Source organism: Gopherus flavomarginatus, chromosome 9, assembly GCF_025201925.1.
Source record: "Gopherus flavomarginatus isolate rGopFla2 chromosome 9, rGopFla2.mat.asm, whole genome shotgun sequence".
Lineage (NCBI taxonomy): Eukaryota > Metazoa > Chordata > Testudines > Testudinidae > Gopherus > Gopherus flavomarginatus.
The window spans coordinates 86515251-86541886 of NC_066625.1; the positions used below are offsets into that span (position 1 = coordinate 86515251).

Below are 26636 nucleotides of genomic sequence, written 5' to 3' on the forward strand. Positions count from 1 at the left end.
ACTGGAACCAAAACCACTGAAAGCTTCCATAAAAAGTTACTCTTTATTTGTTAATACGATATCCTACAATTTTGTTAAAAAATGAACTTTTCTCTTGCTGGAATGTAAGTTACTATCTCAAATATGAATGTCTTGAGGCAAATGAGATACCTGAAACTGAAAATTCAGTAACTTTACATTTTGAAAGGCAGGGCTTAAATCTTTAAAGTCAGGAATGCAATTACTGACAGCATCCAAAAGTTGCCAGCTATACATCTAACCACATGCAGTATTCATACATCCAGTCTTTGACTGGGGAAGTCAAGTGCATGCAGTTGCATAACTGACATTTTTGAAAGCCAGGCCCTAATAGATAACACCTGCCTCTCTTTTGAGAAAAGTTTTACACAGTGCTTTTGTGCACCAATCTAATAATTACGGGTTATGTGTGGGGTTACCTGATGACTGGTTCTCGGGAGGGGGGAAGAGGAACAGTTCTAAGCCACCGGCACCAGTCCATTGCATATGCCAGCATTTTCCTCTTCTCTCCTCTCACACACCTTAATAATCATACTATATAACTTCCATTCCTCTTGTGAGACTTTCATGAAGCATTTAAAAATACAATTTCCAGGTAAAACTCTAAATCCACTGAGAGCTATACGAATTAATCCCAGATTAAGAAACTAGATTGTTTTAGAGCACCGGTTTGCATTGACAAAGTTCTTCAAACAATATCTGAGTCAGTCCTAGAAAACAAATATGACAGGAAAATTTGGACCACTTGAGACTTAAAAGTAATGTAGAGAAGGTTCTAAAAAGTGCATCTCATATTCTTTCAGTGCTGCTACTGGAGAAGTCTGTCTGCAGTGGAGTGATGTTATGGTCATAGGCGGCATATTCAGAGGTCCCATTACTTGCTGCTTTGAGTTGCTGAGCAGCATGAGTAAGCTGAAATGCTGCATCGGGATGAGCTGTATCAGGCAGCAATGTACACTCCCTTTCCAGCATATCCGCCACTCCTTTCAAAAGGTCCAAAAACCCAAAAGCCAGGGCTGCCTTGCGTAAACGGTTGAGTTCCTGGAAGGAAGAAAAGCCCCATTTAAAGTAATCTTGATTCTTCTGAAAGGATATTTTATTCATTGCAAATTTGGGGGAAGGGGCCCTCAGGCCACAGTTCTGGCAAGCTTCCCAAGTGCTCACAGCATAAGAGTGAATTCTAGCGCTGGTGCCAGATTGGAGACAGCAGATATAGCACACTACCGTGTTAGCTTTCTCACAACACCCTCCCCACGTGCCTCATCAGCTCTCGCCCCTGGTTCCATGGCTCTGGTGGACAGCCCTGCAGTTAGCAGAAGGGTGCGCTTTGTTATCCGCTCGCTTTCAGCCAATTTGTCCAGCAGAATGTACAGAATGTGATTTCTTAGATTGTAAACTTAGGGCAGGGCCCATAGCCTTGTATGTGTTTATGGAGCGCGTACCAGAACCCTGGTTGGGGTCTCGGGGGGGTTGTGTCACTGCTAGGCTTGAGGGAAGAATTATGGTTATAGTCTGGTTTTAGAGTGGTATCATGTAGCTAACTGTATCAGGTTTATTGGATTTCTTGTCCTCTGCATCATGGGTGGAACACACACTGATAGTTGACTTTGTTACCCAAGTATAGGCTGCCCTCTACCTGAGGTCTCATTTCCTTCTGTGATGCCCTTTGATCCCTCAGTACTAGTAGTACCTACCACTCTCCAATTCATTCAAGAGTCCAGCTGGCAATCTGCCCTTCCCCATGGAGATGTGTACACCATCTCTGGGATACATAGGATCACAAAGACCTTAGCAGACTGCTAAGGTCAAAACCACCCATTCCTTACCACTAAAATTCACCTCCCACCCTTGCTTCCTTGGGGCTCTGGCTTTCATTATTTGCACCACCAGTGTAGAATCACAATCAATCACCTCTGGGATACAGGGGATCACTCTCAGACCTAGATCTCCCACAACTGAACTCAATATGCTGTCCTGTCAGAGGAGTTTAGATCAGGGGATTCCAGGTTACAGCTTTACCAATCTGTACAATCGGTCAAATATCTACCTCCCTCACAAGGGCTGTTGAGAATTAGCATTTGCACAGCACTACAAGCTCTTTGGATAGAACATGTAGAGAATTATTAACCTCATCAGTCAACGCGCTCTACAGATCAAACTTGTATCAGTACAGTCACACGTTACATGCAAACCCATAACATGCTACTCACTTTGTAGAATGTCTGAGTTTTTTCAGGGAGTTTTCTTGCATTTCTCAAGATCTTTTGTACATCTGTCTGGAGAAAATAAAAAAAAAAATACCATAACTTTTGGGGGAGGCTGCAGGAAAGAACCTCCAAGTATACTGATAAATAATCACTTGATCATTCCCGCAGGCTCAGTGATCAGTCACTGATTATGCAGCTCATACAAGCTAACATACAAATGGTTATTACACTAAACCAGATACCAGGCAAAGCTTTCATTAAACAAACTGTATGTGCCAAGGTGTTTTAATTATGACACTTCAAACAGGAAGCTTTAATATGAATTAAAGAAAAAAAATGACACTAGATGGAAGTGACAGATACAGAGACCGTTCTACTAAGACGACCCTTTCAAAGCACTGATAGCTTTGATGCTCTCGCACAGTTCAGTAAGTACTGAGTTGCTACCTGGAGCCCGCTTGGTTTGATCCACACAGTGACATTCTGCGCGTAACTGCGCTTGTTTTTGGGCTGTAAGGGGAAAGGGCTTTTATTGTCATCTTCACCATAAGGATTTTCTTTAGCATCTGAAAGAAAATAAAGCTTTTTAAGAATAAGATGTGGCAAGGGCATTAACACAGAAAACATAAAATGCACAAGAGACTTTAAAATCTTGGTTACTACCTGAAATAGGCCCAAGTTGTGCCATTTTCCCAAGCCAAGGCAGGGGCTCAGGACCAGGTTCAAAGAGAGACATCATGAGGTTTGATTTCTTCTTACTATCAGCTTGGGAGTACAACATTCCATGCCATTCAGGCCTACAGAAAAGAGCAGACTGCTAAGGTCAAAACCATCCATTCCACACCCCTAAAATTCACCTCCCACCTTGCTACCTTGGGGGGCTCTGGCTTTCATTATTTGCAAATTATTTACACTGCCAGTGCAGAATCACAGTAACACTAAACATTCTTGTCAAGCCACCTGGGGCTCACAGCTTGGCGTGAAGTATTTCATAGATGACTGGTCCCAAAGCAAAACCACGAAAAGGGATGTTTCCAAGAGAAATGCACCTCCATACCCTAACTGAACAATGGCCACCATGCCTTCCACTTTCAGGCTCCCATGCAGCAGTACACAGAAGTTGGGTATTTTGCCAGCAATTTGATTAGCTGAATTCTCATCCTCAGTGTCATCAGTGATCCCCGGACCCACCTCATCACCTTCTGTGCAAAAAAACAAAACAAAAAAACCGAGAGAGATTGACACTCACTAGCACTGCTTTGTTTTCTATCATGCTCGACACCTTACAACCTCTGCCAGGCAAGTCACCCAGCAACAGCCACCTCGTTGACCCAAAGCAAACCACCCTACAGTGAAGTTCAACAGAGCAACCTTCCTTACATGCAGCACCTCCTCTCTTTAGGAAAGCTACAATTCTCCAAAGCTTCCCAGGCCACTGGCACTTTGAAGACGTGAGGTATTTCAATGCTGTGGTTACTGGATGTCAGCCTCCTATCTGAAAAGCTTAATCCTTTGCATTAAGCCTCCAGCATAGCAGTGGCGCGAACAGCTGCCACGTGAGATGCCTGGGCGTGTGGGTGGTGTGGCTAACGAGGCACAGCATGGCATATAGTTCTACTGCAGTGGTTTTCAAACTTTTTGTATCAGTGACGTCTTTCACACCGCGAGCCTCTCAGCGTGATCCCCCTCCCCCTTATAAATTAAAAATGGGCAGTTTCATTTAATTTAACAGGGGTTTGGGGCTGTCAGCCCCACAGAGCTGATAGCTCGCAACTCTCATGTAACCACCTTGCGACCCCCTTAGGAGTCATGACCCTCAGTTTGAGAACACTCATGTCTGCCCTACTCACGAAACTTAGTTTCCGAAGAGTTGCCCCAGCCTCAGTTCAAGTGAAACCTCACCTTTGGGAAAACCAGACTAACATACAAGGTTCCAACACTGCGCTGGTTGCAAGTGACCCCTCTTAAGGGAATCCTTAACCCCTCCCTTCATATGATTCTTTTTTGTCATGAGCAACTTACTGAGTTTTAGGAGCTGAAAAACAGCTGTGCTTTAGCCATCAGCATGAGGTTCCCACAGGGAGGAAAGGTTTGGCACAAATGAGTGCGAATACACAGAGCCAAAACCCACTAACTGCATATTTGGTCCTTTCACATTTTCCCAAGAGAAACCTCATCATATTTCCTCTTTGCTCCACTTGAGGAAGGGTAACTAGGAACCACACTGAAAGGGCAGTAGAGGTCCTTCTGAATGCAAACACGAGCACACAGCAAGTGCAGACAAAGCAAAGCCTGAGATTTACCCAATCTTCCTTACTACTTTCACCAGCCTCCCAGGCACAGATACAAATGTTAACAGAGGAGCAGTAGCTAGCGTTCCTGAATAACAATGGATAAATCAAAGCACAAATACCACCCTCTGTATTACCCCACCCACAAGGTGGGTGAGGGAATATCTTTTATTGGACACAAGCTTGTCTCTCTGACCAACAGAAGTTGGTTCAATAAAACATTACCTCACCTACCTTCTGTCTCTAATATCTTGGGACCAACATGGTTACAACTACACTGCAGACCATCTCTGTTCTGATGACCACTAAAAAAACCCCCAATCATTACAAGCAGATAAAAAGAGGCATTAAACGTTCAGCTTGATTGCTGAGCTAGAATTATTTTTATCTCTAAGTTCAGAAAGTTCTATTTATGATGTCACTAAAGAGACATTGTCCCTTTTATTAATGGTGCTGTTTTATGTACTGATACACTTTTAAGAATTCTTTTTTTACGAAAAGGCAAAGAGCTTGTGTTTAAGATTTTAATTTTAATGAGCTCATCAAAAAGTGTTCTCCAAATGGCATGGCACTTGTCCTTTAAGAGAACTTTGGAATGTCTGGCTGTAATCTACGACCAGCAACCTTGGAAAACCTTGTCAATTCCAAACAGTGCAATGTTCACTATTAGAAACAAAAATGGCTCACCTTTGTTGAGTGCAATGGGCAGTACCAAGTGTCTAGATAATACAGGAGGGCTAGAAATATCAGCTATATCTATAAAACCAACTATTTCTAAATCTGCAAAGAAACAAAGTCACAAGTCAGCCCCGGAAATAGCTGAGGATTCATTCATGTTAAGTTTAAAATCAAAATAGGAATACTCTTCCTTAGATTGTGAGCTTTTTGAAGCATGGACCATATATAACTAGAGCACTTCACACAATGGGGCCCCAATCTTGATCGGGACCTCTAGGTGCCACCATATTATTGTATAGTAAATATTTCTGAGTAACTTTAAGATGGGCAGTTGAAAAGCAGCTATAACAGACAGAACCTGGTGGGTCTAATGGAAGTTATCTATGAAATATGCTGCTACACAACATGCTTTTGTTCATTGGTAACTAACACTTTGCCCATAGGAGAGAAATAACCAGTCATCTTTAAGAACAAAAGAGCAGAGTATCTGCCCTGATCCACTCCTTTGCACTGCTCAAGTGGCACAAACGCCCCACCCCAGGATAGCCCCAGTGTGGAGAGTCCCTAGCAGATATAAACCTAGGATGGCCACCTTCTACACCTCTATTGGCAGAGCTCCTGTGCAGAGGGCAAGGAAGGGGAGTGGCCAAAGCATGATGCTCTCTGATTATGCCCAGCTTGCACATGGTCCTTCAGAGACCATATCCAGCTGGCACAAGTTAGAGGAGCTCTTGGGCTATTCTATCTTGTGCTAAGGCCAAGAACCAGAGAACCTGACAGCCCTCTGGTCTGTTGCAAAGAATCTGTCCCAAAGGTTTATAACATTGATGTTTTCCATAGCTAAGTAATATACTGCTTAATTAAACTCACAAAGGCATTCAATGGCTGACTGACTATGTTGTAAGGTGGATGTAGAATGGAATCTTATTTATACCAAATTCCCTTATCTCAAATGACCGGAGATCCACCAACATATGTTAAATACAATTAAAAGTCCTCTTGTTTGGACAAGTTTCATGCCCCTGATTTCATTCAGTTGCACGGTATTCCAGTAGTTAATTAAAAATTTGATGTCTACTAGTCCAAATTCAGTATAGATCCAAATAAAAGTGTTATTACTGTGTTCCCCTCTCCAGATGGATTTCTCTTGCAGCTGAAAAATCAAGGAAACTTGAATGGCATTAATTTCAGAGTTCCTACTTCATTTATAAGAATAACTTAACCTTAATGGTGCACCCATCAGTTTTCGGAAAGAACCACACACTTTTTGACGAAGAATCCAGTAGAGCCAGATATTGTTTAAGACATGTCACAGAGCAGGTTCGGGAAGGCAAGTTATCACACAGACTAACCTACCAGAACACTCTACTTCCAAATTGTAAAGAATAACATAAAAACAAAAGCACACAAGGCAAAGTGCACTGCTGAGGAGGGAAATTTACTTTGGCATAATAAGCAGGCTTGGATTAATCAATGTACACTCTGTGCACTTAAACAGGGGGCCCCTGCCCACTGGATTTAAGTGAGTGCATTGCAAGCTGGCATGTGGGGTTGCAATTCTGTCATGGGGGGGCAGGTGAGCAAATTTAAGTGAAGGTGGGGGGCGCTGCAATTTCCCTACTGCATAGCACTCCAACATCAGGCACTAACAACAAGTAAACCTTCATTCGGTAGGTTATATTTACAAATATTGCAGAGCGTATTCTATGCATTGTGTGCATGCCTCAGCGACAGAATGCACCCCTCTTCCCAAGTGAAACTTTGGTCTCTGGGATGAATGAGGAACGTTGCACTCTGCACAATCGTTTTTACAGTGAATTTAGCGGTGGTGAGAGGGGCAAATTAACAACTCTTGGAGAATGGAGACATAAGTAAGGGCAATGCAAGCTTCCTCCATGTCCCAATGTCTCAATATCAGCCTTTGGAGGGTAGCTCAGACTCTATAGAATTCAACCCTTGGTTTCTCTGCTGAGACTGCCAACAAAGGTGCCAGTTGGTTCCAACTGAGATGGAGAGGGGAGGGTTTGTGATGCAGGCAAGTCCAGTAAGAACGGCCCTGACATCACCAGCTCATTTGCCACTGAGCAGCCATTAGAGCAGGGGTGGGCAAACTTTTCGGCCTGAGGGCCACATCAGGTTTCCGAAATTATATGGAGGGCCAGTTAGGGGAGGCTGTGCCTCCCCAAACAGTCAGGTGTGGCCTGGCCCCAGACCCCTATCCGAACCCCCGGCTTCTCGCCCCCTGATGGCCTCCTGGGACTCCTGTCTCATCCAGCCCCCCTGTTCCCAACAGCCCCTGGAACCCCTGCCCCTGACTGCCCCCCGCCACCCCACCCAATCTCTCATTCCTGACTGCCCCCTGGGGACCCCTGCCCCCATTTAACCCCCCCTGTTCCCAGCCCTCTGACCACCCTGACTCCTATCCACACCCTTGCCCCTTGACCACCACCCTGAACTCCCCTGCCCTCTATCCAACCCCCTCACTCCCTGCCCCCTTACCGCAACGCCCAGCTGGAGCCAGCCACACCACCACGCAGCACAGGGCACTGGGTCAGGCAGCAGCTTTGCAGCTGCGCTGCCTGGCAAGAGCATGCAGCCCTGCCGCCCAGAGCACTGTGCCGGCGGCGAGGTGGGCTGAGGCTGCGGGGGAGGGGGAACAGCAAGGGAGGAGCCGGGGGCTAGCCTCCCTGGGTAGGAGTTCAGGGGCCGGGCAGGAGGGTCCCGGGAGCCATAGTTTGCCCACCTCTACATTAGAGGATAATGACTTCTGCTTGCCTCCAAGCTTGACTGATTTCAGCTTAGTCTCCTAGAAGTGAAAGTCTCCATATCCTGAAGCAGCCAGCCTACCTCTAAGCGACACAGGCAGAACCCACAGCCCAGGATGCTGTGGTGGCTTTAAGACACGTGTGGATCCTCCCAGTCCTCACTCAGATAGCTCTGAGTGGTGCCTAGATTACATCAGGCTGTTTATGGGCAACCAGAATCTCAGCAGGATTATATACTGTTGCCCTAGTCCCAAAATGCCCCTCCTGCCCTCTACATCAGGCTTGCAAGGGAGTCCGTGGAAGACAGCTTACAGCTGTCTTCCACCGAGGATTCTCAGCTGGCCACAGCTGGGGTTTTTAAAACCCTTCTACACCACTCTGGCCCATCTGCCAGGTGTACAGGGGCCAAAATAGGGTGAGACTCTGACCCTCTGATGGCAGCTGTCGCTGGCCATTGCAATGTTATTGGAAATTGTATTCCACTTTCTTCAGACCAGAGAGAAAGAAGAGGGAACAGTCACTATGCAGGGTAGGGGATATCAACAGAAAAAGAAAAAGTTAACGCGACTCAGATTTAAAAAACAAACAAACATTTGTTACCTGTATTAATTGCTTTAGGGATGGGATCTATTTCCTCATCTATAATGAAAGGTTCTGGTCTGGGAAATACTTGCACATCAGATGTTAAGTGACCACATTTGAGAACAGCATGGAATGGTGTATAAGCCAGGTCTATTAGTTTTCTAGAACATGATCATTTATTATTAGGGAAAAAGTAATACAAATCAGTTGAAAATAAGTTTTGCAAGCTTGTTTAAGTGCATTATACTGAGCTCCCAAAATGGATTTTTTTTTTTTAAAACTTGAGTTAACTCAGTAGTTCTAGCGTTGTCAAATTACGAAATGCTACGATACATTACAGAGACAAGGTGGGGGAGGTAATATCTTTTATTAGATATTAGATAGTACCTCCCCCACCTTGTCTCTCTAATATCCTGGGACCAACATGGCTACAACAATACTGCATATGTGATACATTATGACATTTATGGCAAATTAATAGGAGTTCCTGAAAAGCCTATGACCTAATCAACATTTCAAGTTGCCCAATCACTGACAAAAGGAAAATATCTAATTAAAAACAGTAGCATCAATATCTATAAAGAGTGAACAAACCAATGAAGGCCAAAACTGATCAATAGTAGTTAACATATTGGACTAGGAAAGAAAAAGAAACCTATGAATCAAAACAAATCAAATTTCTTGCTTTATGCTTCTTTGTTTTCTTTACATACATTAATTTCACAGTCATGTTAGTTACAAAAATACTAACCCAAACATGGACTGTACATTCTTCAAGCAAAGGGGTCCATCGATGGTAAAAATCTGTCCTTCCCCGTTATTTAAATCTACAAGTCTTTCCAGACAATCTAAAGAATCTGAGCTCTGGAGCTGCACACACACAAAAAGAAATTATACCGTTGGGGGAAAAAAACAGCATAAGAACAGAAGACGTAGAATATTGTTTTTAAGGAAATATATGCAAATGAGAGTAAAAGTCTGAAGCCTGATCTACACTAAAAAATTAGGTTGGTTTAACTACTTGGTCAGGGTATGAAAAATCCACATCCCTGAGTGGCATTAAATCAGCTAAGTCCCCATGTAGGCAGTGTTTGGTCAACCTAGCTATTGCCTCTCAAGAGAGGTGGATTACCTACGCTGATGGGAGAACCTCTCCCATTGGCACAGATAGTGTCTACACTGCAGCAGCACCACTGTCGTGTTTCAAGTGTAGACAAGCTCTAAGTTAATTTTAAAAAATTAGGACAACCGTATCTTGCTAATTTTTAAGGAAGCCAACGTTTCTTCCCAAAAAGAGGTTTACTCCTAATATAATATTTATTATTAGCCCAGAAGCTTGTCCCCATACTGGGGTTCATAATACATTGTTTCATCAAGTCAGACCTAGCTTCCAGCTCTTATATTAATAGATTCCAAAGCCAAAAGGGATCATCTAGTCTGACCTCCCGTATAACGCAAGCTATAGGACTTCCCAAAATAATTTCTAGAGCAGATCTCTTAGAAAAACATCAAATTTTGATGTAAAAATTGCCCTTGATGGAAAATCCACCACAGTCCTTGGTAAATTGTTCCAGTGGTTAATTCCGTTATTAAAAACGTACACCTTATTTCCAGTCTGAATTTGTCTAGCCTCAACTTCCAGCCGTTGGATCATGTTATACCTTTGTCTGCTAGATTTAAGAGCCCATTATCAAATATTTGTTTTCCCCCCCGTGGTTCTTATAAACTGTGATCAAATTACCCCTTTACCTTTTCTTTGTTAAGCTAAATAAATTCACAGGTTCACAGTCTTCAAGAGTGCATAAGTGCCTTTGATAACATAATACTTTCTACTTCTATAGTGCCTTTCCTCAGAGGATTACTTAGGCTATGTCTACACTACAGATACTACAGCAGCATAGCTGTGCCGCTCTAGTGACATTGCATAGACACATGCTACATCAATGGAAGGGGTTTTCCTGTCACTGTAGTTAATCCACCCCTCCAAACGTGGCAGCGATGTCGACGGTAGAAGTCTTCCACTGACCTAGCAGGGCTATACCGGGGCATTAGGTTAGTTTGTCAACATCTCTCAATTAACTTACATATACTGCAGGTGAATGTAACCCAATTATCACTAAAACCAAACACTTTACCAACAGATTGTTAGAATAAATCTTGGGGAGAATATGTGATTCTGTAAAAACAATAACCACTCAGTATAACAAAACCAGCAAGAATTTGTTAAAGGATTCACCTCGTCTAGATTAGCCATGCACATGATGTATAACTTGGACGGGAAGGGGAAAGGCAGTGGAAATCGGCTGCTTTCATTTCGCTGGTTGCAAGTAGCTAAGGAGTGCCGCAGAGAGCCTCTGCCAATCCCTAAACAGCCGTCAGTTACTAGAACAACCTAGTGCACACACAAAAGGATATATTAGCATTTTCACATAAACACATTTCTTCATCTGCCCCAATCCTGCAAACACTTACACCTGTGCTTAGCTTTACTTCTGTCAGTAGTCCCACTGGACCACAGGGCTTAGTCCTGAAAATCCCTACTCACATGAGCAGTTCTGACTCGCAATGAATTAATTACATAAGGATTACCCATGTAAGGTTTGCATGTAAATTGTATATTTAAGCAATTAACAGTTACAAATTCGAGGCGCTACATAATTAACAGACATATCTATATTTTAAAATTTAATGAAGAAAATAATGACTAGGATTTATTTTTATAAACTATAATCAGACCCTACTACTAATGAACACAGAGTAACAATTAAAAGTATGTTTTTCAGTTTTAAAAAGCCACACACCCTTTCAGTGTAGAAACTATGCTCTCACAAGGACGTTCAAATCTGGGCAACTCAAAGAGTCTCAGAGGAAAGATACTAGAAGAGTGCAAGTTATTATAATCGCTCTACAGAACTCAGGGGCCAACCCAATTCCCACTGAAGCCAATATGGGCCATAAAAAAGAAAATATCGGTCAGGTATGTCAGTCCCTCAGTACTTTGCTAACTATTACAGCATGTCTCAACCCTTTCTGGTTTTTCAGCAGCAGCAGTAAGGCACTAATGTGATATTTTTCATCCAAATGGATCCCAAAAGTTATTTACAAAAAAACTGCACTCTGAGGTTAAATAAAATCATTGGATTTGTTTGCCCTCCACTGAAATGCAGCCATTTCTGGGATGGAACATGGCATCTGTGTGGTGTTGCTGTGCACCAAAAACCACCAGTTTTGGCTAGCAAGTGAGAAACACCAAATCCAGCTGAAATTAAGCATTTATTCTTTTCATCCAGATTTAAAATCCAGGTTTTAACAGGTGAGAGAATGCACTTTTTATTGCTCCTTTTTCCTCAACACACCTGTCACTTTCATAGTCTCATTAGTGCTTGTTTGCTCTCATGCTTGAAAATAACCTGCCTTACTGTAACAAGAGTTTGCACATTTCCCATGGCCTTTCATCCTCCTGTAACCTGATGTGCTAGCACAATGGCCTGTGGTGGAAATAAGAGATCACCCTACTTAAGATCCGATATATGCTTGATTTTTACATCTTTCTAACTGTCTGGTTCTGATGTCTGTTTTTCCTTTTATGGCTATATTACAGGTGGTCCCAATCCAATGCTCAGTGGTTTGAACACTGGCCTGCTTAAACCCAGGGTTGTGAGTCCAATCCTTGAGGGGGCCACTTAGGGATCTAGGGCAAAATCAGTACTTGGTCCTGCTAGTGAAGGCAGGGGGCTGGACTCAATGACCTTTTGGGGTCCCTTCCAGTTCTATGAGATAGGTATATCTCCATACATTATTAATTAACTAGCTGCAAAATCAGCAAATGCAAACAGTACCCCAACCAACAATGAGGGCAAATGTAGGGTTTTTCCCCACGAGGGAGCACTGGATGGGAGGGGAAACCAGACCCAAAGCTGTAACAGCCCAGTGGAAGTTCTGAGTCCTTCTAGCTGAGCATGACAGTGGCTCAGCAGGGCTTGGGGATCAAAGACAGAACACACTCAGAGCAGTCCTTACTACTGCTTCAAAGCAAGGGATGCTGCTGAGCCCAGACACTGGCATGTGCATGGTGGTGGAAGATGCTCTGTGTTTGGCCATGACCCTTCCCTGCTGACTGTGGCTCCCTGGGCTGGAGAATGCAGGCAGGAGCATAAACCAAGCCTTCCAGAAGTGCTCGAAGAGTTCTAGGGAACTGTTCTATTTTGTAACATGTAGGTACATCAGGAGGGGGAGGGGATCAGTGCTGAAAGGGGTTCTCAAACATTTTTCTCTCCACCACAACGCTGCAGCTGGGCCAGAGATGGCAGAAATTAGCCCAAATGTTGCTGATGATTATTTTATGGAAGGGTTGAAGCATTTTGTTGCCATAGTGGCCAACCAAATGTGTTCAACTGATAATCTGCAAATACTGCAAGCTGGATTCTGAGAACAGTCAAAGGCGGCAACCAATCTTTACCTGGCAGGGAATCGCAGCACCCCATTCCTGTTGCACAACATTACAAACCCCAACCAGTGCCGATTCTAAGCATGTTTTGTCATAATCATCCATGTTACTTAGGGCTTCCTGGAAAGAAAAATTACACATTATCCTGCCTGAGTGGACAATTGTTATCAGGGAGCACATGTAGCTTATTAAAAAACAGGAAGTAATTCATAAAGACTTCCCTTCCCATTGTGTCTTTATTAGGGAAGTATTGTATTCCAAAGGATGATCTGCAACGTTTTTTAAAAATTGGGTTTATGCCCTTTTGTAGGATATAGAAAGCAGGCCTGAAAAAACTGAGGTTTGATATGTTTTAAGTATTTTTCTGATTTCCTTTATATTGGAAATTAAAGCCTGAAAAACCACATACTGACTGGGGAATAAGTCAAATTCTGACCTCACGAACTGAGAGCAAAGGCATTCTGGTCCACAAAGGGTACAAACCTGTTTTTAAAATAATCCTTTGCAGGTCTACTAAGAACAGTACAGTCAAAACCTGAAACTATGCTATTCCCTCAAGTAAAACAAAATATCTCCTCCCATTGTTCTGATATTTCAACCTCCATCCCCGCGCCCTGGAATACATGTGAAACAATAATCATTTGCCTTTCTATAGCACCTTCCATCCAAATACCTCTAAATGCTTTACAACCATTAAAGGCTCCTTTACTCACACTGAGTAGTACTTTATTACACAAATACACCGAGTGAAGTCAATGGGAACACGGTTGCTGCTTTAAAAGGTATAATTTGTTGGTATCACAATATGACCTTAAGTAATATAGCCTCACAATATGCCTGTGAAGCAGGTCAGTAATTTTCTACCCAGTTTATAGATGTGGAAACTGAGCCACAGAGCGCTTGCCTAAGAGCCTGCCATACTGGAAGTCAGTGGCAGGGGAAGTAACAGAATCCAAGACTCTTACGTTCATATCCAGTCTTTAACATAAAACTATCCTTTCTTCCTAAAAGGAAAATTTTATACAGGATCAGAAAAGCACCATATAAAGTATCTGATGCTCCAAAACACAGACAGAAGTACAAGTTAGAGCAACTTGGTTGGACATTTGGCCTGGATAGACTTCCCCAAGGCCACCTCTCAAAAAATAAACAGCAGCAATGAGAATGTGGGAGAATTCATACGGGTAAAATGAAAACAGCAAAGGGAATTTGTTCTCAGCAATATATGTAACATCCCTGCACTCCCGGCTCCCTGCTTATGACCTTGTGACCCTCACTCCTGTCCCTGTTTGTCATTAGTTGTCCTCTGTATTTACATGAGATCTGGGTCTGATAGCTCCTCCCCTTAGGTTGGGGGAAGGGGCCTTCAGATGTGGGCGGGAGCAATCCCAGATTCCCAATAGGTGCCAAAAAAACTTATGTAGCATAATCAAGCAACATGAAACTTGGAGTGCCTTGTCCAGTCTCTTTTAAAGCACCGAGAAGCTTCTGTAATTTACAAACTTGGAGCCAAATTCCACCCTCAGATAAGTGCAGGCAACTCCCATTAGGGTCAAAGGCTTTCAATATCACATACCATTCAGCCCTAAGCTGCTTCTCAGATCTTATCTCCTTTCCATACTCTCCCCACCTCCCTCCATTCTGCCAATCAGGTCAGGCCTGAAGCATCCTTAGTCACTTTTCCCACTCTCTTCCTGCTTCCGCACAAAAAGCCTTCTCTAAACCTGTTCACTTTATTCAAAACCCTTCCTGGAGCTCCCTTATGCTGTGTCACCTCTGGAGAGCACGTCAAAACTCACACAAAACAGGGAAGTCACAAAATCATCAGTGTATGGACAAGCCTCCTCAAGCATCCCGCTGATCTCATTACTGGAACCCTCCGAACAACTTCTCTTCATCCCCTCCTTTGCCTTCATTAGCCCTGCCTTGTTGGGTGACATCTGAATTTAGACCGTAAGCTCTTCAGGACAGGAAGTGTCTCTTTACTTGTTTTTGTAAACTACCCAGCACACTTTTGGATGCTCAGACGGCATTACAGGCAGCGCTATCACTGACTTGTCTGATCATAAAACACAACTTTCCCCTGTCTCAGTTTCCATATTTGTAAAATAGGGATAACACTCACTTCATAGGGTTGTTGTGAGGCTTAATTAACAGTGCATAAAGTGATATGAAATCCTCAGACAGGAAGCCTAAGGTTTCACTACAGCCACCAAACACACTGAATGTTTTGAAGAATTGACTTGCTGAGCCCAGTATATTCTTTCTAAGGTGTACCTGAAGCGTGTTGTAATCTCTTGTAAAGGGAACCATCAGTTCCCAAAGCGATGAGAAGACCACCAAGGCAGTAAACTCAAGTTTGTAATTGGTGGCCATGTGCTCAAACAACATGGTCAATCCATGGACAGCCAGGTGTTTCCGTTGATACTCTTCAGAGCCCTCCACAGAAACAGGCCGGGTCATGGAGAGCGACACGTCCATCACCACCACAGTCGGCATGATGATCCTTTCTATGTTACCAAGAGGAGGGATTCACTGCAAAGGGAAAAAAGCTCTATAGAGTGATTATCCTGGAGCACTGAAAGAGAAACATGCCCTGTCCAATCCTACAGAAAGGCCCTATATGAGGCAATGTCACGCTGTAGCACTGACAACACATTAGGACTTTTACATGCTTAAAACTGTAAAGTGCCCCAAGACTGGGATATGAGGGGATGCAGAGGGTTAGAACTGGGATAAGAGGGGTAGCTGGAGGTCAGGAATAAGGGCCTGCCAATATTTTAAAATTAATTTGGATTAAAGGTGTGAATTTAGAGTGCATTGACTATTTGTGAATAACTCCATGTGTGGACACACTTATTCTGGAATAAGTGTGCCCTCACCAATTTAGCTTTAATTCAAACTGGGGCTATGTGGTCCAAGGGGTTTATAAAAGCAGGCTGCTGAGTACTGTTGGATAGAGCTGAGAGAGGAGGAAGCAAAGCAGCAGCAGCAGCAGAAGAAACACCACAGAAGCAGCCAGAGAAGGCAGCAAGGATATCCCAGAGAAATGCACTTGTTGTGAGCTTTCGGGAAGAGCGATGGCTGGTAAGAGGCTTAGAACTGTGAGCAAAGAAACTGTCTCCTGCTGTCTGAGCCCTTCTGTGTACAGGGAAACAGGATATTGTGTACATTCTTGTAAGTAAGCAGGATTGCATCAAAGACGCACCTGACTACATTAACAATTTCTCCTTCCAAAGGAAACAACCAACTACACCCCAAAATCAGCATGCGTCAAACAGGATTTAGCTAAACTGGAACAAGATACTCCTATTCCAGAATAAGAGTGTTCACACATGGAGTTATTTAGCAATAGTTATTCCAGACAAGATATTCCTGAATAACTCCAGCGTAGACAAGGGGTGGGGGGTTGCACAGGGCTGAGGCTGAGAACAGGAATGGGATAATGGGTGGTGCTGGTAGGGTAAGGATTTGTGATGTCCTGGAGCTATGTGTTTAAAGGGTCCCAGAACTGGGATAGCAAAAAAGGATCTGGACTTTTCTGAGGGAGATAAATGTGTGTGCGCAAGGAGGAAGGTGGTTAGCTAGAAAGGGAGATACAGCTTTGGGAAGGCAGGACAGGGATAGCAGGAAGGGCAGAATTTCAGGGTTCTGGGACTAAGGTGTGGGGTAGGATTCAAGGAGTCCCAGAGCTGGGATAATAGGGATGGCTGAGGGAAAACAGGATTCAGGAGGTTGGGGGAGCAAGGAGGGCTGAAGGGGACAGGTTTGGTGAGGAGTCAGGATTTGAGGGAACCTAGGGAGGGTAGATTTTGGCAGTAGCCCAGGGCAGGAGGCCAAGATTCAGGAATCCTGAAGCAGCAGGGGATCAGGGACTAAGACCGGCAGATTCTGGAGGTGTCCCAGGTCTGTGAGGGGAACGACTGAGGGTCCGACGGGCTGTGAGAGCTGAGAGATGGTGATGGGGCAAGTTTGAGAGAATCTCAGGGCTAGTGGGGGTCAGGATTTTGGGTCCCGGGGAGCTGACAGGGGCTGGTGGCTGAAGGGGCAGGTTTGGGGAAATCTTGGAGCTGGTGGGAGGAGCAGTTTGGGGGCAGGAGAAAGCAAGGTTCGGGGTCCTAAGGAGCTAGTGTGGGGGAGCAGGGTTCAGTGACGGTTTGGTGGTAGGGGGCACAGGTCTGGAGAAGGTCTTGGAGTAGGTGGGGGAAACTGAGTTTGGTGGCTGGGGTCACTGAGGGGCAGGATCAGGGAGCTCTGGGGGGCAGGTTGGGGGCCGTGCTGAGTGGGAGGCGCTGTGGTAAGCTGAGGGGTCTCAGGGCGGGATTAGGGGCGGGTGGCACGGGGGGGGCAGGGTCTGGGGTTGCAGGACTGGAGGGGACAGGGAGCCGCAGGGGTAAGGGGTCGGGGCGGTGGGGCACTGAGGGGGCAGGATCCGAAGTCCCTGGGCGGCAGAGGGCAGGACTCAGCGGGCCGGGGCCCGGGCTGTAGGGCAGGCGGAGGCCCGCACTCAGGCCCGCGGGCGCTTGGGGGGCAGGGTCCCGGGACTCTCCGCCCCACCGCTGCAGTTCGCGGTTCCGCCGCCGCCCGCTCCCCCCGGCCCGCTCACCCCGGCCCGAGGCCTCTGCAGTCCCAGGCCCGCCGCCGCTTCCATGAGTCCGGCCCCAGAAACCTTCCCCCGCTGCGCCTGCCGGAACTCAGGGGCCGGGCACAGAGCGGCCCGGCCCCGCCGCAGCCTCCTGCTGCCCCGGGGAAGGGTCCGGGCGGGGGACGGGGGGGCTGGGAGGTGCTGTGTGGGGGAGCTCAGTGGGGAGCTGGGAGGGGCTATGGGGGGAGCTCATTGGGGAGAGGGGGGTTGCTGTGGGGGGAGCTACTGGGGGGGAGAGGAGGTTTGCTGTGGGGGGAGCGGAGGTTTGCTGTGGGGGGAGCTCATTGGGGGGAGGTGGGGGTGCTGGGAGGTGCTGTGGGGAGCAGCTCAGTGGGGAGCTGGGAGGTGCTATGGGGGGAGCTCATTGGGAAGAGGGGGGTTGCTGTGGGGGGAGCTACTGGGGGGAAGAGGGGGGTTGCTGTGGGGGGAGCTCATTGGGGAGAGGTGGGGGTGCTGGGAGGTGCTGTGGGGGGAGCTCAGTGGGGAGAAGTGGGGTTGCTGTTGGGGGAGATGGGAGGTGCTGGGGGGGCTCTGTGGGGAGAGGTGAGGTTGCTGGGGGGGAGCTCAGTGAGGAGAGGTGGAGGGTGATGTGTGGAGAAGCTCCATGTAAACATCTGCAAAACTTAACTCATTATCCTCCTTCAACTCCCTCCCTAAAAGTCTCCTTTCTACGATGCCTACAAAAAGCTTGACAACAGGTAGGCTGCGGGGCGTGCATTGTTTCAAATAGTCCTTTGAAGCTCATAACACTTCCCAGTTTTCACAATAGTTAGTCTCCCCCCAGAAATGTTACATACAATCCCCCAATAATATTCACACCTTTGCATTTCTAATACAATGAACTCCTAAGGTCTTTACACTTCATTCAGTACGGTTGGCCTTAAAAACTGCAGAAAATTGCCAAATCTGTCACACCTAGCTCCTGGGATCTTGTGATTACATGAGAATCCCAGCTTTCAGTTGAAAAAGCAAGTTTCTAGCCCTTATGGTAGCAGAGAAAAGCATGAAAATGTGACCTGAATACATCCTCCTGGCTCAGAAATCAGAAGGTAAATAGAAAGCCCTCCACTGTATCTATAGGTTTTTCAAATTTCATGGTCTTTTGGAGCCTGACTTAAATTTTGAACACATGAGGTTGGCTACATTACATACTTATATTATGGACTGGCTCCTACTCTGCTCCAGTTGAAGCCACTGGCAAAACATGTATTTTGACTTTAGGGGAACCCTAGAGTTGTGCTTTACTGTCTGGTATGGATTGTGCTGGTGGTTGATGTAATGTGTGAATTCTTCATTATCCTTAACTGTGCCACTCCAGCAGAACTCTTGTCACACAGCAGAGGGAGCTCAACATGCCTTCTGCTCTACAATTTAATACTGAACAACTTTGTACATCTTGGAAACATGCCATGATTTTTCAGATCTGCAGAACATCAAACAGAGCTCACTGAAATCAATGGACTGTGGAGGTGTTTAGCACTTTTGCAGATCAGGCCAGGAGGTTACAGGGCTTGTACATACATGTACAATACATGATTTGCCAAGCCACATCATGATTTACACCCAGATAATGGAGGCTAGGATCAAACTCTTGGGTTTGTGCATACGAAAGGACCCAACATTGGAGGACTGGACTGGACCTCAAAAAAACACCAGTTCTAGTCTTGGCTTCACTCTCCATGTGCCTATCTATAAAATAGGTATATTGATAATGACGGCCTTTGTAAAATGCTTGGAGATTTACTGGTGGAAAGCACTAGATAAGAACTGAGTAGTATTATTGAACCACAAAGAGTCACAGATCATGGGGACTGTACGCTATCTGATGGGTAAATGTAACCCACTGGTCAGTGCGTGTTATGAATCCCTCGTTGTGCCAGAGCCAAAAAGAGTGAGAGTCTGTTATAGCACCATCATAAAACCAAGCTGGATAGCTCAAGCTGTAGCAATTTATGCTTTTAGGGCTGGAGGGCCCAGTTCAGTTCTCAGTATCAGACAAGATGGTGATCATCACATAAGCATCTCCTTTCCAGCAGCCATAGAAAACGGCATTAGGCAGTCTCTCCTTCCCAAGGCAGTCCGTGACTTCCCCCAGCATCCTCTTCATATTTTTCAATCATGTTCTTGGCAATTAATATTCAAGAGATTACCTTAGCCTCCTGATATTGTGCCATGGACAGGCAGTTGGAGAAATCTTCTAAAAGGAGCTGTAAACTAAAGAACTGGACTCACGCATAGGCAAACAGAAGGAATGTGGTCTGAAGATGACCCTACCCCTAAAAATTCATCTGGGAAGGCAGAAAGAAGTTCTCACTTCCCTAATAAACCTGGAGATGTATAGTATGCCCATAGTGCCACCCCGCAGGCCACATCACCATATAAAGCCCAGTTAAAATGCAATCTGCCATATTTATGGCAACAGTTTAGAAATCCAGATTTGAGAATGAAGTAAGAAATCCCAAAACTGAACTTAACCAGTAAAGACCTAGTGCTAGGAGAGATGATCATGGCAAAGCAATTCTTATTTCTAAAGCAGCGAAAATTGTACCAAGTGCCATCTGGGCATGCAAGAAGACCGGCATCTGCCTTAAAAATCCTACAATCTTTGGCCCAACTCGTGCAAGCTGACCTGCTTGCATGGTGCCTCACTGGGGCTCCATGCATGTCCTAGGTTCTGTCCACACATACAAAGGGGATGCAGAGAAGAGATTTAGCACAAAACAATGCACCCCTTAAACAAACAGTTTATGCCCCCCAGATCACCTTTTACTTATTTCCATTTAGCAACACTGCTGATGGATTGCAATACATTTAGCATTTCACCCTAATGGAGAGCAGTGAAATATCTGACCAGAGCTTTCATGCTCCGTCAATCCTGGAGCCATTCTGTGCCAGTGACACCCCCACATGATATATATTGTGCTGCCCCCAAAGGGTTGTTCCAGCAACCAGGAATTGCCAGAGCTTAGGGGTGTTCCATTCATGCCCCCCGTGCTGGAGGTGGGGCTGTAGGAGCCACTACAGCAGACAGAATTCTCAACTAGCCATTTCAGGTGCAAAGCAGATTTAATTTGTAGCAAAGAAGGGGTGGAGGGTCTGGCCCATTTTCCTCTGCTAGTTATTGAACTTCAGCTTCTAGCAGTGTTTTTGCTGACAGAAATTCTGATTTGAGAAATAATTGCTAGCAATGTGCGATGCTTCATTAAAATGAAACTGCGCACAAAGCCACCTGCTAATGGCAAGTACCTCAGCGGGAGATCCACAATTTGGTGTAAATTATCATAGCTTCCTTGAAGCCAATGGAACTGTGACAGTTTATGGCAACCGAGGCTCTGTCTCCAGAAGTCTGCCACTGGGAAGATCTGTAGCATCTTACTGTCTCAGGGTTGTGCTGTTATTGTGTGTTTCATTGCAGGGATTATCTCCTGCTCTGAAACTGAGAACATCCCATAGTCTAAGACAAAGATATTTGCTTCAGAGATAGTATTTTATAGGGTTGGAACTATTTAATCTTCTTACGGGCTGCAGGTATTAAACTGGATTGTCTATTCCTCCAGCAATATGCCCTTCACACCTGACCCTGTCTCTTATCAGAATTCAGCTGGGAGAGACCTAACAAAAATGGGATAATTTTCTGCTGCTTCTACCCATAACTCATCTCCTTTCAGGGTGCTACATGTCAAAGAAGCCTCCAGCACTGAATGTTAGCAATGGAACATCCTTTTTTAAGGTAAGCTGTGGAGCTTCATATGATTGCCTGAGAGATCTCTGTTAGATAAAACAGTCTGATCACAAGGGAAAGGAATGGATTTGAATCATACTTGTAAGAGAAAGTACTCTGCTTACAAAATAAGATTAAAATGGTGTTCAGTCAATGAGACTGGAAAAACAAGGGCTGGATCCTCAGAAGTTATTAAAGTCATTGAGCTATAACAATTTCCATCAGCTGATGATCTGCCTTTTACATGCAGAAGTTGTTTAGGTAGCTCGTTTTAGAGAGGAGAAGTAAATTGTTGTGTTTAAATAAGGAGTTAGTTCAAGTATCTTTTTCTGTTCTCTATTTTTCTTCTCTCTTATTTTGCTTTTTTTGTTGTGTTATAAAGGGTGACAATTTCCTTTACTTCTATACACGTTATTGAAGAATACAGCCAACTGTATTATTACATGCTTATAGTTAATGTATGCACATGCACAGGTACTTTTTAGACAGCAGGAGTAGGATTTATAGGATCTCTCTCTCTCTCTCTCTGTAGGTACTTCTGTAGCCCCCCATCACTGGAGTCTCTGAGCACCTCCCAAGAATTTAAACAGAGATAGCAACATCTGCACCTGTCTCTTCCTTTCCCCTAGTTAGAAATCTAAATTGATTAGCTTATGGCATTTTAAATATGTGAGTACATGTGCTTGAAGAACAACTTAGTGAATGGCTTAGAGTTGTGTTCCATTTACATCCTCTCCTCATTTAATATAATAATCCCATTTTGAAAAAACTGTGTTCAAAATCATAGTTTACGATACAATACACCAACTCCAAACTGCAAGGTGAATTCTATTCACCCCTACATCAATGTTTCTGTACTGCCATAGCCCAGGCCTCTGTTGCTTTGGTATTTATACTTTGGCTCCCTCTGTAAGTATGGAAGATATGCTAATTATCCCCAAACAGACAGTGTGATGACTAGTCCATTTTGCCAGTCCTAATTTGGACAGTAGGTTTCAGAGGTGTAGCCACAGTAACAAATCAATGCTCAGCATCTTTGTTTTGACTATAGCCAGGCCTTGCCTTCTGCTTTTCTCACACTGAAGCAAATAGAGAAATCTCCTTTTGCTTGGTTTGTCTCTCGTGAGAGTACAAACGGGCAGCTGCAGAGTGGCACTAGCTGGGAGATATTAGAGCAATTGCCAGGTACATTTCCAGCAACATGTCAAGCTTACATAGGTAAGTAACTGGCCTGTGTGAAGAGTGGATTTAACACGATAGGGTTGTCCTTAGTACTTAATCTTCTATAGTGATTTAGACTGTAAATAAGCTCCTTGGGGCAGCGACCATCTTGACTTACATGCTTATAAAGCACTGAGCAGAGTGCTACGAACTATCTGTTGGACCCAAATCAAAACCCAGATCTGCAGAACCCTGAGCTTTGTGGGGCATAGTGATGGGGGAGAGAAGAATCCAGATAGAGAGCTGAATGTTGTGGCTGGCTCATCTCCGTTATGAGTCAAACCAAAATGCCAGATCTGTACAGCCCAAACTTTGGGCAATGAGGGGGTTGAAAGCTGGATCCAGATCTGAATTTGCCAGTTTAGGCCCATCTTATATAATGCAAACATAATGCCAGTTAATAATGCGTTGAGTTCAGGTAGGTGACAGTAGATCCTTGCACTGTGTGTTTCACACTAAAACTTCTTCTTTTGTAGGATTCTACACTTTTTGTAGCATGTAGTTCCAGTCCTGTTGAGATCCCCACATCTAGGAGCAGCAAGAGACTCCCAATGATAGGTGTAAATACAGTTTGGTGACCAGGAGAAGTCTCCATTGGCTCCAGGAACACTGATCAGATTCATGAGCTTTTGGGAAATGCATTTACCACTGAGAAGGCGGCTTCAGAGGAACTGGGTTCTTTTCCTACTGGCCTTGATGTTGGCTTTTTCCATCTATCAGCTTCTCTGTGGCCCTAAAATTCATTCAGCACCTTGGACAGCATCTCAGCCTGAGGACCAAGTGAAAGTGACCACCAGGGACCTTTCCAGCAACAAAGTCGCTGCATCGGGCAGTGGAACTACAGCATCCAAGATAAGGCATTGTGTATATGTGGACCCTACGTCAACCATGCCCATCACTTCATCAGTGAATGCAACCCCACCCCTAGGAAGTGTCAATCTGACCCACCTGGATGAAGAGGGAAGTTACCCAACACCCCCCTCCCATGGAGAATACCCTCAAGACCTTTTTAGCTTGGAGCAGCGCAGGAAAGGGTGGGTCATACTTCACATCTTTGGCATGATGTATGTGTTTGTGGCCTTGGCCATAGTGTGTGATGAATATTTTGTCCCTGCCTTGGATGTAATCACGGAGAAGTTGCAGATCTCCGATGATGTGGCAGGGGCCACCTTCATGGCAGCAGGCGGATCGGCACCAGAACTCTTCACCTCTCTCATAGGTGTCTTCATCTCACACAGCAACGTGGGCATTGGCACCATTGTAGGCTCAGCGGTGTTTAATATTCTTTTTGTCATTGGCACCTGTGCCCTTTTCTCGAGGGAAATACTCCACCTGACCTGGTGGCCCTTGTTTAGAGACGTCTCGTTCTACATTCTAGACTTACTGATGCTCATCCTGTTTTTCTTAGACAGCTTCATTGTTTGGTGGGAAAGCATCCTTTTGTTGAGTGCCTACGCCCTCTATGTACTCACCATGAAATGGAACGTTCACTTAGAACAATGGGTGAAGGAACAGGTGAACAAGACAAGAAATACCGTGAAGGCGGCCGCTTCTGAATACACAAAGAAGGTTAGTGTCCTCGTTGTTTTGTTACCTAGTTGGGAGTATTTGTTCTCACTTAAAGCACAAGGAAAGGTTGAGTCTCCTTGACAAAGGGTGCGTTGGACCAACCTAATCAATCCCTTCAAAACCAAAACTGTTAGTTAAGACAATTGCTTTACTTACTGGTGATTGTTAAAAGGTGAGGGAACATAATCTAAATGTTAGGAAGTGAGGGGGAAATCAAGGAAAAGTCCATAATCCATTCAAAGGGGGCTCAACTGTAGAACAACTCCGACTGTATCCATTAGGTGCACCTCTGCATGTTCAGAGAGATGTATGGGATTTTCCACGCAGCTGTCATTCGTGGGAACTAGATGATTCAGTCCCATTCAGTGGTGGAGATTCAGGGCCTACATTAGCATTCAGGAACCACAGAAGACACATCGGCTTGAAATGCGCATTCTCGGAGCTAACAGGAGCATTTCTTTGGTTGTTTGAATCTAAACAATATAAGGATCATAACCCTTCCCTTTCACCTGTCAGGCTAGATCAGGGGTGGGCCACATCTGGCTGGGGAAATTGTATGCAGGGTCATTAACGTAGGGCTGGGGCAGGGGGTTGGGGTGCGGGAGGGAGTGTGGGGTGCGGCAGGGGCCTCAAGGCAGGGGGTTGGGGTGCAGGAGGAGCGCAGGCTCCAGCCTGGTGCCGCTTACCTCAACTGGCTCCAGGGTGGCAGTGGCGCGCAGTGGGGCTAAGGCAGACTTTCTGCCTGTCCTGGCCCTGTGCTGCTCCCGGAAGTGTCCAGCATGTCCGTCAGTGGCTCCTGGGGGTGGGGTGGGGCAGGCGGCTTTGCCACATGCTGCCCTTGCCTGCGGGTACCACCCCCAAAGCTCCCATTGGCCATGGTTCCCCGTTCCCAGACAATGGGATCTGCGTGGGGTGGTGCCTGCAGGCGAGGGCAGTGCATGGAGCCCTCTGCCTCCCCAAAGGGCCACAGGAATGTGGTGCCAGCCGCTTCCGGGAGCGGCGCAGGGCCAGGGAAGGCAGGGAGCCTGCCTTAGCCCCCGCTGTGCCACAGGGCTAGCAATCCCCCATGCCGGATTGGAAGCCCTGATGGGCCTGATCCGGCCCACTGGCTGTAGTTTGCCCTCCCCTGGGCTAGATGCTGAGCAGTCTAGGCTACTGACTCCTGTGGTATATGAAAACTATGTGTCATTGTAGTATCATTGCACCTTTTCTGTACAGAATTTGAAAAGGAGCAAAGACCAAAGAATGATACCAAAAGGGATGAGTGGTGCAGAGAGCGCTCAACGTAAATCAGGAGACATGCACAAATGCTGCAAGACAACCTGATAGAATGGGAAACAGTTTTTCTAAGAGTTTTTCCATTTTCTTGAACATTTTCCAGCCCCCTCTTGCTCTCTTAAAAGAAGCTGAACAAAGGGAGCAAGATTGGGTTGGAGATCCATGGTTGGAGGGTGGGTCAGTGTGGGGCCCAGGAGGTGCCAGTCCATGAATTATGCTCCCCTCTGAACATGGCAGATTTCTGATAGGAAACCCATATGTAACCTCAGCTGCATGCATACATCGATACACACACCATGGTCAACAGCAAGAACAAACACGGGGTCTTCTGCATCCAAGGCACAAGCCCCTGCTCTTTGAACTAAGGGAGAATTCTAGCTGTGAGACAGCAGACAACTGTATAGGTGCTGGAACCAGCCATGAGCAAGAAATATGATCCCAGACTCCATGTGTGGAAGGCACATTGCACAGTGCAGGATTAACCCCCTCTGCACCTGCTCTCCCTCTCAGAAGATGAGTAAGGCATCTTCTTATCCAGCTCCTCAGGAAGCACTGCAGAAGAGGAGGCCATCCTGGGACTGGCACAAGTTCCATACGACTGTGTTTTGTCTTGCTCACAGACCCTGGGGATCTATAGGGTTTCCAGGCCACTCCCCCTACCCCTCTATGTGACCATGAGCTTCTCCCCACTGAGGCAAGTGTGTGACTCCAGTTCTGTGAGCAAACCTCATAGGTAGAGATTTGAAAAACACTTCCATGCAAGGGCAGCGTCCGTGCAGGTTGATGAAGAACTAATGGCATTCCCACAATTTTATATTCTTGTTTCCATGCAGCAAGGCAATGGGTCAGTTGCAAGGGATGGAGCAAAGCACTCAGATGACAGCAAGAGACTGGAGGTAGGTGGATATAATAGTCTGTGCAACACTGTATGGATCTGGATGTATTGCAGCTGGAACCAGCCCTGAATTTAAATAGATGCACCAAGCAGAAACTGTTATGTTGGGCAGGAAAGGAAAGGAAAAACTCTTTTCAGAATGTGTCCTCTTCTCAGTGTAAGGAAATATGGACCAAATTCTGCCTTTGTGAAGAGGAGCAGTCATGGGCATTGAGCAAATGGAAACTGAGGCAGAAACTGGCTTGTTGTCTCAGGATAGCCAAGTGCTGTAATCTGATACTACTCTCAGGGATACTGTGAGCTTGATCAGAGAGGCAGG

At 45.5% G+C, this 26636-nt stretch overlaps 2 protein-coding genes across 11 annotated transcripts in view; one reads left to right on the plus strand and one right to left on the minus strand.

Annotated features, from left to right (window-relative positions):
* Positions 1 to 24: 24 nt before the first annotated feature.
* Positions 25 to 17675, minus strand: INTS14 (integrator complex subunit 14). 2 transcript variants are annotated; one of them, XM_050967493.1, is made up of 12 exons: positions 17595 to 17675; positions 15266 to 15523; positions 13001 to 13108; positions 10778 to 10933; positions 9293 to 9411; positions 8560 to 8702; positions 5204 to 5296; positions 3283 to 3427; positions 2889 to 3022; positions 2673 to 2791; positions 2229 to 2294; positions 25 to 1059 (listed from the first exon to the last, which is right to left on the minus strand). In XM_050967493.1, the coding sequence occupies exons 2-12, from the start codon at positions 15485 to 15487 to the stop codon at positions 808 to 810; spliced, it is 1557 nt and encodes a 518-aa protein (XP_050823450.1). In that variant the 5' UTR covers positions 15488 to 15523; positions 17595 to 17675; the 3' UTR covers positions 25 to 807. The 2 variants fall into 2 exon arrangements, with proteins under 2 accessions (XP_050823450.1, XP_050823451.1); XM_050967494.1 differs by lacking the exon at positions 13001 to 13108.
* The window catches only part of SLC24A1 (solute carrier family 24 member 1), a 25907-nt gene continuing 16525 nt past the window's right edge, over positions 17255 to 26636 (plus strand). For 5 of the 9 annotated variants that reach the window (XM_050967476.1, XM_050967479.1, XM_050967480.1 and 2 more), the window contains exons 1-4: positions 18292 to 18331; positions 21302 to 21363; positions 23052 to 24144; positions 26256 to 26318. In XM_050967476.1, coding sequence (XP_050823433.1) covers positions 23197 to 24144; positions 26256 to 26318 — 1011 coding nt within the window. In that variant the 5' untranslated portion in view covers positions 18292 to 18331; positions 21302 to 21363; positions 23052 to 23196. Of the gene's footprint in view, positions 17286 to 18291; positions 18332 to 21301; positions 21364 to 21886; positions 22024 to 23051; positions 24145 to 26255; positions 26319 to 26636 lie in introns of those variants that run through there. The other 4 variants (XM_050967478.1, XM_050967484.1, XM_050967477.1 and 1 more) reach the window with 4 other exon arrangements.